We start from the raw sequence: 17,599 nt of genomic DNA on the forward strand, positions 1-17,599 counted from the left end.
TGTTGGACATGGTCTTTTGTAGGGCGTTCCAAACTCCACCATTCTGGGCCGCTTGTATCCAGCGGCTCCCCGCGACTCGTTTGATGTCGTCTGTCCACCTGGTTGGGGGTCGCCCAACGCTGCGTTTACCGGTGCGGGTTTGCCACTCCAACACCTTGGAACCCATCCATCGGTTCTCCGATCTATGTGCCCCGCCCATCGCCACTTCGGCTTCGCGACTCGTCTATATAGGCCTATTTAAATAAAGCAATGTTTGACTTTGACTATAGGTACATAGTATATTTCACGCTTTTATATATCCAGTCTCGTGGTGCAATGGAAACAATATCTGATATTGGAGCCGGGACGGATGGCAATTTCGCCGTAGTCGTGCAGCTTGCATTTGCATTTAATTCCTTACTGTCTCCACTGTTCAGAGCCCATCCATTGACGGGCTCAGCTTAGCTTTAGTTTAGTCGCGCCCCGGGTGTCGCTTCATCATTGTGACTGTTTAAACGTAAACTTTATTAATATAGGTTTTAGAAACAGTGCGAATGCGTTTAACTTCACTTTCTAATGAGTTGTTCTAGCGACTTGTTTGCAAGAATAATACCTTTTCTACTAGTGCGTACTTCGTACAGTGCAAGTACGTAACTCACTAAGTCATTTCGGCCGCTCCATCCAAAAATCTTGTATTCTTCTTCCATTAATTATGAAAAGATCATGTCTGCTGGTGAAACTGCCTTTAAATCTAGGTCTTAACTATTTTTCGAGGTGGCAACGCACAACAAATGTTGCAGCGAGGTAAAACATGACGTGGATTAAAAAATAAAAATATTAAAAAAAACACCACTATAGTAAAGATACATATTGCAAACGACAAATCAAAATATTGCTGATGACTTAACCATCATTCGTTGTGACAGCTAAAACTTAAATAGACGTGTAGAAACAAAAAAATGCTGTCGTCTGTCTCATGAAAATACTTTTATGAATGTATTAATTATATTTCCAAGATTTTAATTAATTTGCTATGTAGGTACTTTAAAATTTAAATTGTAGATAGTAATCACGTACCCTGTGAACACCGCCGAACGATTCGATAAAACTAATTATCGGCAGCAATCTCTAATGCAGGCGAATGCTACTAGTTAACTACACTAAGATCGGGAAGTTTCCACAAACTTATCCACAGCCGAAGTTGGCGCACGTACCTGGGATATAATTTTGATTGTAGAGGTGGTTCTAGCCAAGTTAGTTTAGGTTCCTATAACTGTTAGGCAAATCAAAATACATTGACTAAAATTGAAATATATTTCAAGTCATAACATATCTTTGAACTTCCGTTACTTCACAAGTTTAACCCAGCAGCCTACATTGGCGAGGCCAGTGTCCTGGGGATGCTGGCTTACACGTTTGTAAAAGAACTAACAACACTGTATATGTACAAAGGTGTTGGTACACTGGCAGGAGAATTTGGCATTTGACATTTATGTTATTTTGTATTTTGCTTTTTATGTGAGCAGGCACTTGTTTGAATAAATTGTTTTTCTATTATAATTTATATTCTTATGGTATTCTAATAAATACGAATTTAAATGAAAAATATGAGTAGAAAAACGAAAGCAATATAGGCGCTACTTTTCATCACGCGATGTGTTGGATTCATTTTGCCCTGTATCTATTTATAATAAAGGAGCCAACGTCATTACTTTCTGAATGTATACTAAAATATCGATACCTCGCATAAATATCATTGTTCGACGTAGTTGTACATCAAACACGAAATAACAATTTCTGCCAAAATCATAAACTTACATGGCACTTAGATATAAAATGCCAAATTCTCCTGCGGATGTACGCCACACGCGGCGTCCTGACAAAAATTTAAAAGGGCCAAGCACAGCTCAAAAGTGATCGTTTCTAAGCGAATGGACTTTAACATACAAGAGTACACAAGAACCAAACATTAGTGATACATTTACAATGTAGGTACAAATTGTTAGTTGAACTTCCTGCAGCGGCTCTGCTTGTCTATCTGTATGATACACGTCTCTAACTTCGACTAACACACCCGACATGGTGTAGAATGTTAACTCAAAACCGAATATTGAATTTAAATGAAGTAAATTATTGTACATTATGTATTTGGGGTTGTCAATACCTATATATGGAAAAGTAGCCTATATATATTTATTTCTCACCCTGGCTACGTGAAGGACGTAGGACATATGTTTTTCTCTGCATTTTTATCTTCGAGTGCAAAGAAATGGGAGGATGGACTAAGTCCTAGGAGAACTTGGAGTTTCTATAGATATATTTAAGTCCAATACTGTTTTCAAACAAAAAATTTAAAAAAATAAGTTTTAAAATTTTATAAAAGTATTTTTTTATATATAAATAATCAATAAGTTAAATAGTAGTGGGTAAATTATGAATGTTTTGATATCTAAAACTTCATTTGTGCCAGATATTTTATTAAATTGAATAAATGCGATTTCCAGATTTAATCAAATTATATTTGATTTACTGGTAAGTTCATCACATTGGTGGTGGGACTTTAGATATGCATACGGGTGCATTTTGGGTATTAAGACTCACACGGTACAAAAGCTACCTCCTGGTGGCTTAGTTATTATCAATAGAAGAATAAAAAAAAAGTCAAAAAAATCGTTGTTTGCTCTATGCTATCGAATATGATAAAAAGGGAAAGATTTATTTATTGAAAAGTTTGAACCTTCGAAGTGGAATTCAGGGTACGTTCGGAGTAATCTCAAACACTCCACACTTCGCACGGTGCAGGATGCAGGTTCAAATCCAATAAGAGCTCACAAACAGTGAGAGCTTCAATGGGAGGGAATCCCTCAATTGGAGGGATTAGTGCACCGGGCTCGAACCCGCGTCCTGCCTAAGCTGGCAGCGAAGCTCTAAGCTAGCGGAAATTGCTGGCCAGTTCAAATGGCTGCAACTTCAAGTACTTGCAATTGTTTTATATTGCACCTGCTCGGTAAGTACCTTCTTCCTTAAGACAGAAACTACATTATTACCACCTTATAAAGATGCCTTATAAAGATGGGATGAAAAAGTACCTGTATGAATATAACTCATGCTTCTGGAACGCTGTTTATTGCCTGTGTTAGGGTTTGGACAGTTACAACACGTTAAAAAAATATGATTTTAATGTTTTACTCTTGCCACTGTACACGATGAGTTTTTTTCTTCGCACAGCAATGACCTTATTCATTTATCTAATGTCTTCTATTCATTGTTAAATAAAATACTATGAAATTAATAGTGTTTAAGAACCATCCTTTATAGAGTGCCAGCGGCGCGGTGCGGATGCGGTATCAATTGCGGTTGTTTCAGGCAGCGGGAAAAAAAATTAGAATAGGTTCTTAATTTGATCAGCCTTTTTCAATTTTCTAAATGCAGAAATTAATGTATGATTTTTATGAGACTGCTGTAGTTAACTTATTCTGAATATCGCTGAGCGTTACTGTATATCGTATATACAAAAGAGGCTGTTGATGATTGACAATAAAAAATATCTGGGTGTATAAATAATTATGTATCATAAGTGAGCTTATAAATATAGTAACATATTAAATCAATGTGTATCATAGAAAAATTCCTTTCGGACGTTAATATTATTTCGGTTATATAACTTCAGAGTTGATCCGGCGTAACGCAATAACAAGTTGGTGTGAAACTCGCTAATTCAGTTAGTGTTGGTCCCAAGTCCCAACTCGCGCCAACATTAGCAGTGCGATTAATACAGTTTTATTATATTAAAGTTGGCCGGATTACAGGCGTACGTGCCTGTAATTCATTTCGGTTCTGCGTCACAATATTACAGCGAACGTTTCGTGTAAGCCTGATTTTCTTTATTCTCACGCCGAGTCGCCGTTTTAACTGCCCATTGTAGTAATTGCGAAAACGGTGACATTCTTGTGTCTTGGTCACAAGTGTGTGTGCCTTTTTAATTTAAAGCAATTGTCACTTGCCAAAGCGCTGAAGGAAAACATCCTCAGGAAACCTGCTTGCCTAAGAGTTTTCATATCGTTCTCAAAGGCGTGTATAGTCTACCAATATGCACTCGGCCAGCGCGGCTGGAATACGGCCTAAGCTCTTCTCATTCTGAGAGGAGACCCTTGCCCCGTAGTAGGTCGGTTATTGGTTTATAATAATATTATGATGATGATTGCAGGCATTCTTAATGCGACATCGCGTAAAAAAATCATCAAGTTTAGCCATGACCAGTGTATGCAAATAGGTAGGTATACGTTTTATAAAAATATGACTACTACCACACTTTGAGTCTTTAAAACATTTGAAATCTCCTCGGGTAAAAATCATTTCTAAAATTTTTTTATTAGAGGTACACAACTTTTATACTTTATTTCCGTTCAAGTTTTATTTCGTAAGTATAGCGGTGACCCCTAAACTAGCAATCCAATTTATTAAATGCCTTTTATTGAATAATATTAAGAGTTGAAAATAATATCATGTTTTTACTGAATGCCAGTAAAACCGCGAACTCGGCTAGTCCTTCAATAATTGGCTTCAATTCTGCAGCATAACATTATGGATCACCATAAATTTCTTAATTATGCGAACACTAATATAATTAATTTGTGCAAAATGGATTATCCAATATCCATAGGCCTACAATATTAGCGACGCCGAATTTCTACCGTCATTGTGTTACCTATCCAACGTTAAACCGTAGATTAACTGTGTCTATATTGTATGTCTCATAGTAAACTATACGTTTCAAATTACTTTAAGGTATTACCATGCTATTAACAGATAGTTAATAAACGTTATCCTCAAAAAAAAACTTATAAAATTTTGAAAATCTTAATGAACACTATATACATTATAGTTCTAGTGAAGCCCTTTCTTTTTTTGCTATATTGAGAGAGTTATAAAAAAAATGAAACTCACCATTGTGTGGTGGCTGCCATTTTGGATTTGAAATTTTTTATAGTACTCTACTCGACAAGATATTTCATTTAATATCCATATTTAGGTAGCTGTAAAGAAAAATGTAATCAGCTATTTTATGTCAGGGGCAATATTGGACCGATTTTCATCAAACATAACTAAGAACATTTGACAAATTCACACCTTTCAAACAAAACAAACAATGTTCAAATCGATTCATCTGTTCAGAAGATACGATGCCACAGACAGACATACTCACAACACACAGACTTCAAACTTGACACTCCGTAAAGATCCTTCATTATTCATAATATACTTTCTACGAACGTTCATAGCATCCTAATAAGTTATAATTAAGTTAAGTTAAGTTTAAATAAACTAAGTAAGTTTGGTAGATATTATGTACGGAAAATTTCTTTTGTCGTGAGTTTTTAAAATTACGTCTTTGTCTGATACTGCACTATCGTCACCTACATGCAGATGAAATCGCAGCCGATCGCTAACTGACAATATTTATACATGAAGAAATTATTTAAACAAAGCCTTTGTCAACGTCCATCTTCATTTAACCGCACGATTCAATCGATCTCAATAGCAGTCGGGAATTTACGTCGCGTCATGCATATTTTATGTACCTTCCATACTATGTGTGCTCTGGTCCTATAGAAACGTCCAATTGTCTATCTAACCTAACTGATTTTTTATTCCAAAATTATTAAATTTATTTATTTCTTCGAAGACCATTTGTCATCAGCCCATTGCTGGACTAAAGGCTTCTCCCAAGAAGAGGGTTTGCGGTCGCAGTAGATGGTAGTAGTAGCACAGAAGACGCTGCTACCGGTTCTCTGTTATATTTCCGTAGCTGCTTGGGAGCATGAGAGTTGGCCACAACTGTATTCTGATTTGACGTCTCCACAAGGCATTGGCTGTTATATAGTTATCAATAGCATTATATTAACCAATTTGCGCGCATTTTTGTTATCTTATTTAAATTCAAACAAAAACAAAGGTTCTTCATTAGTTTAATTTGTTATATTTTTACAACATTATCTTTGAAGCAAAAACAATATGCGCAGCGTAGCGAAATTACCAATTACGTTATATACTCGTATCTCTACACTAGTAAAATGGTAGCATTAGGTTCTTAATATATAAAAAAACTCGTTTCATTTTCACGTTTATTTTCACATATAATTTGTTTACGTAGTGATAAGATGACAAATATCATCGATAGGTCAGCATTTCTATTATTTAGAGAACAATTTAGAAAAAATAACTAGAAAGATAGCGTTACTTGAACTGTCGGCAGAGCACCTAAGGATTCGCCAAGGGGATGTATTCCGTCGTTGGGTTCATTATATATTATTATGGAAATTTACAGTATCACAATACAATCAATAATCCTTTTATTCCTTGTAATCCGGCAGAAACAAAAAAATAATTCCCGGCTGAGTTGGTCGTAATTTTTTTTAAGTTCAAAGCAACGCTTAATAATGTATTGTGCCTATAGACTCTTCAAAAAACCCTGTAAAGTAGGCCTACTCGAGAAGTTTTGGAAATTTCTGTTTGATTGTAGTATAGATAGTTATACTACAGCGTAGCTACCTGTAAATATACTTGTCACAAATTACGAGTAGAGATACCATACTTAGTAGGTTCTACATGTTGAACATATTACTATTAATTATTATTGTAAATGGTTGGCTGTTTATATTTTTGTTACCTATGTTTGACTTAACTAGTGCACCTATATTGCTGAAATCAGAGATTTGTGAGGTATGTCATAACAAACAAAAAATAGATTAAGCAAATTTGGTATAAAATTAGCGTATTAATCGCGTAAAAAACATACAAAATTAAGAACAAAATAGCCTTACAAAACAAACATGAACTGTGCTAAATTAAATGCACTCAGTAAAGCGGTCATTATATTTATAATCCTAATGTATCTTCATGACCGTCGAATCTCTGAAACGACGTTAAAGATTTGGCTAAAATTCGCCGACGGCGGAGGTTTCTGAGCTACATGAAATGCTGCTAAACTGGATTAAGCTGTGATCGTATGAAGACGTTAGAGCCTTCTTATATCTGAAAACTGATAACACACACCTCGTTACAAAGTTCCGTCTCGGAGTTGAACAGCCCCAATTATCGGGCTCGCTTGTTTGATTGTGTTTGCGCCCCCCACTTCCCCCACTCCCACCTGCACACACCGCATACCCCACGCAACCTCGTTACGAACTGTGCCTCGCAATTGCACGCGCCTAAGCGCAATTGTCTTACACCTCAGCCTGACTGTGCTTTAGGTAACAATCGATTCTTATTTTGCCAGTATATTGTACATGCAAAAGTTTACATAGAGACGTTAATGAATTTTACATCTTATTTGAATGCATATGCGGCAGCACTCAGGACGCGATTGATTGAGAATCGCAGTTTCAAATCCTGTTTTAATAAGTAATTCGTTCAAAGGAAATTGTGTACAATTTTACAATAAACTACCGGTTGATATCTTGGAGATGTATCTTAAAAAGTTCAAAGTTTGTATTAAACGTAAACTTTAAGAAAATTCCTATTATAGTATTAAGGACTACGTCAACGATAAAAATGCTTGGGTGTAAATTATTGCTCCAACCAGGTTGCTTCTTTAATAGTTTTAAATGACAATGTGAGATCATGATAACATAAAAAAAAACAACCAGCTAAGTTTTTTGTGGGCTTCTTCTAAGACAAGAGCACGTTTAGAACCCTTTAAGCTTTAGTTTTAAGTTGACGAATTTAGTTATCGCCACCAACTCACTTCTATGTCATATTTTACAATTAATGTACGCATCTGTTATCTATGTGCATATTTGAATAAAGAAATATATGACTTTGACTTTTGACTTTGTTGGTTCCGAAATGCATATAGCATCAAATTCAAATTCAAATTCAAAATTTCTTATTCATGTAGGCCTATCACAGGCACTTATGAAGCGTTCATACATATTTGTTTACATAATTGTAACGGGATGGTGATAACTTCGTTCGCCAACTTAAATCTAAAGCTACGAGGGTTCCAAACGCGCCCTGGTCTAAGGCTCAACTCACACTGGCGCAGAGTCGAAGCGACGCGACGCGTCATGTTTTGCACGGTGACGCGCGCCTTCGCGAGGCGACGCGCGTCTTCGCGAGGCGACGCGCGATTGTGCGCGACGGCGCGTAGTGACGGAACCAGTTCAGAGACTTTCGAACATTCGTGAATGGTGCTCGCTCGACAGTATTATAATGGTTGATATCGATCTTATCATGATTGCTCTAATATCAGAAGCTGAAGAGGAAGAAAGTGAATTTACATCAGCAGCTGAGGATAGAAAAATAAAACGAAAATTTTGGGTTCACGAGTTATGGAAGAAAAGACATATACTTGGCGAATTCAGAACACTCTGTAGTAATGATTTAAGTCTGGACCCAAGATATTTTTATGATTATTATAAAATGGGTTTAGATAAGTTTGAAAATTTGGTAAATATTTTGAGGCCTCACATCCAAAAGCAAGAAACAAATTTAAGAATACCTATTTCCGTTGAAGAGCGGATATCAATATGCTTGAGGTAAGTACATTTTTAAGCTAGCTTAGATTTCCATTCTATTCTATTCTAAAGCATTAAAATAAAAATAAAAAATGTAAATTGATTAGGAAGAGTCAAAAGCATTTATTTTAATTTACATAGATTTATTTATCTTTAATTTTACGCGCATTATTAAGTACACAAGGACAGTTCTTCGAAAACTGATACCATGCATATCTACCTATCACATAATTTTAAGCTAAAATCTACATCACATTATTTCCGGAAAGTACAGGCGTAGGTATGACAAAAAATAAGTATTTATAATTTTTTGGAGAACCGTCCCTTATACCGTAAATCATGGCATTAAATCAGTCATACATAACGTCATTAACTGTAGTCATTATCACCATCCCTTTGTTGCCGCGTCGTCGTCCCAATCGGCAATGGTATGTATGGTGAAGGTGGCAGGTCGAGATCTTCCATACGATCTTCCACACGATATCTCGAAGAAGTGCTATTTTCGAACTGATTAGGGATTATGCTGTTGCTACTGGATGACGTTTTTGACTGCATTGAGTATGTGTTAGAAGGAGTATAAATGGTTGGTAGCTGTGTTGTATAATACCCGGTATTTGGCTGCATTTTATAAGTGTTGGAATTAGAAATACAGTTAGTGGAATTAGATTGTAGCTGAAGACTTTCTGATTCGGTTCGTAGTTCTGTTGTATAGCCGATGGATGAAGAAGTATTTGCTTGCGTTGAGTTGATATTAGTTGTTTCAGGTTGAAAGGTGCACATTTCATTCGAAGCAACTTTTATTTCCGCGTCAGTTACTAAAAGCAATATCTGTCGTTTCAGTAGCACTTGCATTTGTATTGGCATCCGTTTAACCGTTTTGGACATAGAGAGAAAAAAAGTGTCCGTTGGATCTTCTTCTGTTTTCTTATTTTCCAAATATTGTGCGAATAACATTTGTGATAGTGGTTGTGACTTCTTTCGAGTAGTATCGGAATGACTGGATAATTGTGATTCGGGTCGAGATGGCGACGCAACGGACAAGTTTGTGTCGGTATCAGTGTTTACGTCATTTTCTTCGGAGCTCTCTAAGTTAGACGTCTGTGGTTTGTTCTGCAAGTATGGTTTTAAAAACTCCAATTCTTTTTCAAATCTTATTGGCTTATCATTTGATCTAGCAGAACCACTCTTAAACTGTCTTAGCCTAATTGCTTTCTTGTAACAATCTCGAATTCTTTTCCACCGCTTTTGACACTCTGCCTCTGAAAAAGGAACACAAAATAATTTTTAGGAACACAAAACAATTATCGTAACACAAAACAATTGTAACTCTTATTTTAATTCAATAAAATGTATTATTATATGTGTATTTTTTAATTGTTACAGATTTATGACTACAGCAATTAGCTTTCAAGCCTTAGCTCAAAGTTATCGAGTTGGATACAGCACTGTTTTAACAATTGTACATGAAGTTTCCGCAGCAATATGGAAACATTTACAGCCAATTGTCATGCCGAAGCCAACACAAGAATTATGGACTAAAATAGAGGAGGAGTTCAGAACCATATGGAATTTTCCTAATTGTATAGGGGCAATTGACGGTAAACACGTCAATATAAGAGCTCCCTGGAATAGCGGCAGTTTGTACTTCAATTACAAAAAATATTTTAGTACTGTCTTGTTAGCTGTTGTTGACGCAAAGTACAAATTCATTATTGTTGACATCGGAGCATATGGACGTAACAGCGATAGTGGCATATTAAACAATTCTAAATTTGGACAACGATTACAAAATAATACGATTGGTATACCGCCTAATAAAAGGTTGCCAGGTATGATAGAGGAAATGCCACTTGTTTTTGTAGGAGACGAAGCATTTCCCTTGTCCGAACACATCATGAGACCATATCCTGGAAATCAGGTGTCTGACAATCATGATAAGAAAATTTTTAATTATCGCTTAAGCCGAGCAAGGCGCTTAGTAGAAAGTGCTTTCGGAATTCTGACACAAAAATTTGAGGTTTTTCAAAAAAAAATAAAAATGCAACCAATGCATCTTGATTCTATGATTCTTGCATGCACATGTTTGCATAATTACGTAAGAGAAAATTACGAACTCGAAAACTTGGAATTGCCAAGTGATAGTATATTACAAGATATACGGTCAGTCGATTACCATACTATGACAAATGCCATGGTGATCAGAGAGACATTCAAATCTTATTTTATATCCGAGCATGGGGCAGTACCATGGCAAACTGAAATGATCAGACGATGTTAAAGAAGTGATCATAATGTTACGTAAATATAACTGTGTGTGTTTTGTACAGACAACAGCACGTCAAGTGTAACACTTGCACTACGAAAGCCGCCATTAGCACGAACGGAATAAATACGAGCTCAAGGTCAAACTGTTACGTTTGACGTGCTGTCGTCTGTACCTAAATGTAATAATAATTATATAGTACTTACCAGAAATTTGCATTTCACCGCTTACTTTTTGCCAGGCATTTTTCCTACAATTTTTATCACTGTAGGTTTTCGCCTTGACGTTAAACAGACAATCATACTTCTGTACTAAATAAATTAATTTTTCATCTTCGTCCATTGTCGTCGTAGTTCAGCACTGTCGTCCGTCCGTTGTGGTCGGCGTCTGACGCGTCACTGCGCCTGAGTACGCGCGGCGACTCGCGAATCCGCTCGACTCCAGCCGAGCGTCGGAGCGCGAATGCGCGCGTCAACGCGCGTCGACGCGCGCTTCCATATTTACATAGCACAAATTTGTACTTAAATAGTAGAACAATAAAGGTGAATATGCTTTAGGCGGAGAAATATGACGCGTCGCGTCGCTTCGACTCTGCGCCAGTGTGAGTTGAGCCTAAGAAGAGCCCACAACAAACTTAGCCGGGTAAATTTATTTTTTTGTTATCACCATCTTCCAGTAAATTTAAATTAAGCTATGAAGCTAGAGCAATTCACACCCAAGCTTTTTTATCGTTTAAATAATCCTTAATCTTATGATAGGATTTTTCTGTAAGCTTACGTTTTATATAAACTTTGAACTTATTGAGAGACAACTCAAAGATTTCATTTGGTAATTTGTTATAAAATAATATACAATTGCCCTTGAATGAATTTGCAATTTTGTGTAGCCTAGTAAACTGCACAACGAGTTTATTTTTGCTTCTAATATTTATATTGTTACAAAATCTTCACATCTTAACATTCATAAAATAAAAACACTAATAAAAGTTTATAATTATATTTAATAGTGTGACGTATCCTAGCCACATTGGCGTGCATACATTTGTCATTAATGATTTTAGCAATGTTTTACATTATTTAACAATATTAGAATCGTCATCAGAACATTATATTAGTAAATTAATTACAAGTGAAAAAAACTTAAACCATTCAATCAATTAATTAGTGTCTTTTGATTAAATCCTTCATTTAGATAAGCCTTGATATGATAATAAAGCCTATCCATAAAAATGTCCATTTTTATTTTTATGGATTTGAATCGTGCAACAGGTGACAGTTCTAGCGCATTTGTCAATTGGTTTTAAATAGCTGTTACACAACCAAACGTTGAGATTTTCTTTGAACAAACTTACGATAATCTCCCAAAGTATCATCGTTATCAGCCTATCCATGTATCCAAATGGGTATTGATTCAAATCCCCCAGAAATATGCACTAGGCTTTTTGGAAATCTTTGTAGCGATCATAATCAATCCATTTTATATCGAATTAGAAGGGTTTGGTTCACACAATGTTGTCGAATTGTGTATAAGTATATAGTCGTTAAAGCGTTCTAACCCGCATTGGAGCAGCATGGTAGGTTTATGTCCTAAAACAGTTAACCCTGTAGGTAAGCAGCCAGGCCTATGTCCAGCTGTGGGACGGTTATATGGACGGAGGATATTGATGATGTAGCAATAAGGTCGCCAAATTGTGTGCAATGTGTTGAGCATTTAAAAACGAATTTGAACAAAGTTAAAACACTACAAAAAGTAGCCCAGCAAACGAATTGCAGGGCAGTGTGCAGCACGCGTGTGATTGGCGGGCGGCGACGCGTCGACCATTTGCACGTTAATAAGCGATTTTATTACGTGCCGGTGACACGCTTAACACGTATTTTACCATTTTCGGCCGCACTCTTTACCCCTAGCGTAAAATATTGCGTTATAAGTTCAACCACTTTATGAGTCTGTTTTTTCGTAAAGTTAAAACGGGTGGACCGACTTCAATTCGTTATTCGTGACAGTTGTCACCTTGGACAGTTGTCATCTTCTTGTTGATACGACTATGAACGGCATAACATTCTATTTGTATAATACGTCGCATTGTCGCTATTACTACGGTTGTTCGATTCCTTCGGATTGTAGCACCATGTTAAACACATACACCGTGTATAACCTTCATCAAGAGTTAGGCTATCAAATACAAATATAAATTCCTCAAATCAATGATTTGGACTTTTTATTTTATTACACATTACTAGCGGTCCTTCGCGATTTTCTCGGATGAGTCAAACTTTAAAAACCCTAACCAACCTTGCTGCGCGGACTGTTTTTTTTTAATTTTAAAGAGGAACTATTCCGTCATACTTACTACATACATGCGTCGTTTTGGCGTAACGTTTACTGTTTAAGCATCGCATGCATCAGAATCTCCCGAAAAGGATATTTTTTGCAGTTTTGCAAAATTTCTTATTTATAATCGTAGCGTGGTCGTGGTAGCTATTGGTCGAAGCGTGATGTTATAAAGCCCTAAGCCGATAAAAGAATATCCAACACCATAAAACCAATCCAGCAGTTCCTGAGATTAGCGCGTTCAAACAAACAAACTCAAAAGCTTTATAATATTATAGCTGAGTAAATGCACGCTATATATTAATAGGTTGTAAATGAGTCAATGAAATTATTACTATTGAATAAATAAAGTTTATTTTTAATGTTAACATTTTCTCTATACACTTAGATGTAATATCGTTATCGAGCGCGGTGATAGCTCGGTAGGAGCTCGACTTCACTTTCGGGGGGCCGAGTTCGAATCCCAGCACGTACCTCAAACTTTTCTAAGTTATGTGCGTTTTAGTAATAAAATGTTACTCGCTTCAGCGGAGAAAAAAAACATCGTGAGGAAACCTATACACGAAGACCCATGCGGTCTGGGTGCTTATCTGTATATTATAAGTTTTTATGGATATTATTCATAAAGAATTTCAGCAGTTATCTTACTATCCATAACACAAGCTACGCTTACTTTGGAGCTAGATGACGATTTGTGTATTGTCGTTTTATATTTAGTTATTTATTTACATGTTTGACCTAAGAAAAACACCGTCTAATAGAATTAATATCACTCAAAAGACGACATGGTCGCGATTTCATACCTATATCGTATTATCTCTTTAACCATTCGTCCAAATTATATGCAGTAAAAGGTAAAAGTACATTAATTTAAATACTTAAGACGATGAATTAACTTATTTTGATAACAATTCATAATATTCGATAATATGACCAATAACCATGACCTAAAAATATTATATATTTTTTTAATATAAAATTACTTTTTGATATTAAATATAAAACTTATACATATGCTGTCGCCGACTTCTGTAGGCATATAACTCAATATGTAGACCCAGAGATTACCCCCGACAATGTCACAAACTCACAAGATACCTCTTTATAATATTAGTAAAGATAGTAGGTATAGATAACAGCAAATCAAGTGTATTTTTTATTCATAGGATAGGGTAGAAACATGTATGGGTCACCTTAAATTATGTGTTTCCTCTAGCCCATACGAAAATATATTTGCTGTCGATACGAAAACTATGCAAATAAAATTGATTCGATACCCCAATAAAACGAGCGGACCCGGCCTTTACCGAGGAGTATTACGTCGTGTAAGGGTCTGTACACACATATACATATAAGCGCCAGGGCTTTGGGCAATCGGAACTGTGAAATTCGTCAGTGTCAATATAAATATAAAGATGATATTTACTTAAAAATAATATAATAAATGAAATAAATAACTATCCTTACACATTAAAAATAAGAATGAAGGAGAGAAATGGGAGTAGTGAACTATCACGAGTCATCAGACGATTGAGACAAAAATGATCTTTCACAAGTGTGTTTACACATTATGTCAGAGATATCGGAGTTTCCACTATGTGTACACAACGTTGTCCGATTGGCGTAGCATAACATAGCGACGCGTATGCCACGAAATACTTCGGAACACTCAAGGTTGAAGGCCTCTTATACGGAAAAGTGTGAACGAGTTTTAGAATTCCATCTTACGGGAGTAGAACTTATTCCACAAGCAGTTTTGTGTGTAACGTGTGACTCGTCAGCCCGCTGCCGGTTTCCACCTTACCACGGCGTATGCCAACTTCCGGGGTATCTGCATCGTCACTTACCTGCCTAACCTACTTTTGTTATTTTGATGGTAGTTTGCCATATTCTGCAGTCTATATTAACTAAATCTTCACCATCGATGTTTCGTTTTACGTTGTTTATTGTATAAGTTTCTTGGTACTGTACGTGTAAGTTTACTTTAATCTTTCAGTAAAAACTTAATAGGTACAAATTTTTGACGAGACCCGGGAATCGAATCCAATACCTGGTGATCTGGTTGTGAATGTTTACAGCTAGACCATCGAAGCATTTATAGATTATCCTGTTCGAAAACCAATGATTTTCAAATATTATTAAAACTTCAAGTCATTTTACCTGTGTGGGTAGTCCCTAAATATATGAAATGATGGAGAACAATCGATCAGGGCGGCTCAACTGCACATTATGGTAATACGCGGGCCCCCGGCGCTGCCTGCGCGAGTGAAATGTTGTGTTATCCGCACATACATCATCCGGAGTATCGCGATTTCATCTGTTGAATTATTTAGGTGACCTAAAGTATTTTTTACAACTCCGCTGGATATATTCGTTTACCTTAAACGATCGTTAGCAGAATGTTATTTATTATAACAGAATAAAAAATATGAATAAAAAATCTTTTGACGTATACGATTAGGTATATTTTTTTATTGATCAACTTAAGTAGGAAAGAAATGGAAATAATCTTGATGCCCCATAGAAAACTTTTTAAACATTTATTGAGTTTTATTTTTGCCTTTAATCATGACGCCGCCCCGTCTAGATATAGCAATCGTGTGCTAAGAGCAGGTTGAGGAAGGAAGGAGGAGGTTGTACCTTACTGGCCTCAGTAGTGACTTTGGAATTTTGAATTATTTGAACAAGGCGTGAAATGTACCTACGTGTCCAACTGCCAAAGCACGGAAACGGAATAGGAGAACTTTACCCCATTTATTATTCGTATTATTTGGATGTTATTTGCAATAAATAGAGAAATCATCTTCCTATCCGTCATAGATTTGAGTTATGTAGTTTATTTTGGGCAGGTAGTTTTTTTGCATTCATAAAGTGCATGCCACTGTCAGACAATGATGTTGTCGGCACTAACCACGAGATCACAGGCGCCGCACTGCTGCGCCGCACATATTTATTCCGTGTCTCAATAGTTTTAAAAAAAAGTCTCAAACTTACAATACGTGCGTCAGCTTCGCATCAGAAAACAAATAAGTAGGTACCCAGACTTCCTGCGATTCACGAAAAGGAGTGTAGTATGCCAAGGACTCCGAAATTTTATCCGGCAGTGAAAACCAACTATTTTATTGCCCTAGCATTCCGAACCAGCTACAAATAAAATTCTGTTTCTATTGGTATTCGGTGCGAGACTACAAAAGACTAGTAAAACGAATAGTAAACAACCTTTTTTTTGGTGTCACGAAAAACTTATTTTCGCCGAAAGGATGAGATGGCGAAACAAAACCTAACTAATGAGAAAACCAACTAATGACCGATGAATAATGGTTAGCCGCATTTTTTAAAGCACTCCTTGTTTATAACCTTTTTCTTTACTTAGGTATATTATAGCAAAGAAGCTCTGTAAGTTATATAGAAATGAACTTTTCACATTGATGGTCTAACTAATACCCGCAAGTGCGCCGATATTTTTTTTTATTCGGATAAATGAAGTCATCGTATTTAGTTAGCCGCTGTTGAAAGTCGCGACCAAATTACCTGTTAAATCCATATTTGCATTCTTAAACTTAAGTTGGCAACTAAGTTCATTTCAACTCAGTTGATAAATACAATTCATCATCATAACTTCAACCGATTGAAATCCACTGCTGGACATAGGTCTTTTGTAGGGTGTTTGAAAATCCACGGTCCCGGGCCGCTTGTTTCCAGCGACTCGTTTGATGTCGTCCGTCAACCTCGTTGGGGGCCGACTAACGCTGAGTTTATTAGCACCTTGGAACCCCAACGTCCATAGGTTCTCCGAGCTATATACCCTGCCCATTTCCACTTAAGCTTCGCGACTCGCTAAGCCATGTCGGTAACTCTGGTTCTTCTACGGATGTCCTCATTTCAAAATTTGATCACGTAGAGGTATTCCCAACATAGCTCTCTCCTCATTTCTGATTTGATCTCGTAGAGATACTTCCAACAAAGCTCTCTCCATCGTCCGCTGAGTGACTCTGATCCTTCTTATGAGGTCCTGGGGAGATAAAAATTCCATAATGTATAATAATGGGTAGGTCGTTGCTTGATAGCAACTTTCCGCAGTGGCTAGCAACATTTGGTGTCAACTGAGATACATAATAGCTTTGCCTGGTGGTAGCAAAAAGCATTAATGAGCGTATCAGTAGGGTGTAGTGCGAGCCAGCTGATCGCAGCGGGTAGTAATTACGACGGCACATTTTTCAGGTGAACCGCTCTTTGTAGCGGTCGCCCGGCACGGTTGATTAACTTTTAAGTGCGGTGCGCGTGTGGCCACTAGGCTAGAAACAATTCATAATTTTAGGGGGCATCGTTAAATTACATGAGGCGTTTAGAGGGGCGAAAGAGTGTTTGTTTGTATTTGCTTTACGCTCTAAGTAAGCCAAAGTTGAAAGAACGGAGAGTAACACAGGCTACTTTTGCCCCAGGAAAACAAACGATTCCTAGAGTATTTGTAAACAACCGAAGCAAAGAAGGACATAGTACGTACGCA

General features: G+C 36.7%; 3 protein-coding genes across 3 annotated transcripts in view; 2 read left to right on the forward strand and 1 right to left on the reverse strand.

Moving 5' to 3' along the window:
* LOC120630550 (low-density lipoprotein receptor-related protein 2) overlaps nt 1-17,599 on the forward strand; it is a 244,003-nt gene that overhangs the window by 138,469 nt on the left and 87,935 nt on the right. The window lies entirely within an intron of this gene.
* On the forward strand, nt 8,160-10,974 carry LOC120630551 (protein ALP1-like). The gene is made up of 2 exons (XM_039899805.1): nt 8,160-8,519; nt 9,882-10,974. Exons 1-2 carry the CDS (start codon nt 8,194-8,196, stop codon nt 10,774-10,776), a joined length of 1,221 nt encoding a protein of 406 aa, XP_039755739.1. The 5' UTR covers nt 8,160-8,193; the 3' UTR covers nt 10,777-10,974.
* Nucleotides 8,615-11,124, reverse strand: LOC120630552. The gene is made up of 2 exons (XM_039899806.1): nt 10,968-11,124; nt 8,615-9,757 (listed from the first exon to the last, which is right to left on the reverse strand). The coding sequence occupies exons 1-2, from the start codon at nt 11,101-11,103 to the stop codon at nt 8,868-8,870; spliced, it is 1,026 nt and encodes a 341-aa protein (XP_039755740.1). The 5' UTR covers nt 11,104-11,124; the 3' UTR covers nt 8,615-8,867.

This window comes from Pararge aegeria, chromosome 16, assembly GCF_905163445.1.
Source record: "Pararge aegeria chromosome 16, ilParAegt1.1, whole genome shotgun sequence".
NCBI classification, from domain to species: Eukaryota; Metazoa; Arthropoda; class Insecta; order Lepidoptera; family Nymphalidae; genus Pararge; species Pararge aegeria.

What these genes read in the sequence shown, in the direction of transcription:
- LOC120630551 (XM_039899805.1), top strand. Translation starts at nt 8,194, where the DNA reads ATGGTTGATATCGATCTTATCATGATTGCTCTAATATCAGAAGCTGAA. An exon ending in CGGATATCAATATGCTTGAG is followed by an intron (nt 8,520 to 9,881) that starts GTAAGTACATTT and finishes TAATTGTTACAG; the next exon opens with ATTTATGACTACAGCAATTA.
- LOC120630552 (XM_039899806.1), bottom strand. Translation starts at nt 11,103, where the DNA reads ATGGACGAAGATGAAAAATTAATTTATTTAGTACAGAAGTATGATTGT. An exon ending in CGGTGAAATGCAAATTTCTG is followed by an intron (nt 9,758 to 10,967) that starts GTAAGTACTATA and finishes TTCCTTTTTCAG; the next exon opens with AGGCAGAGTGTCAAAAGCGG.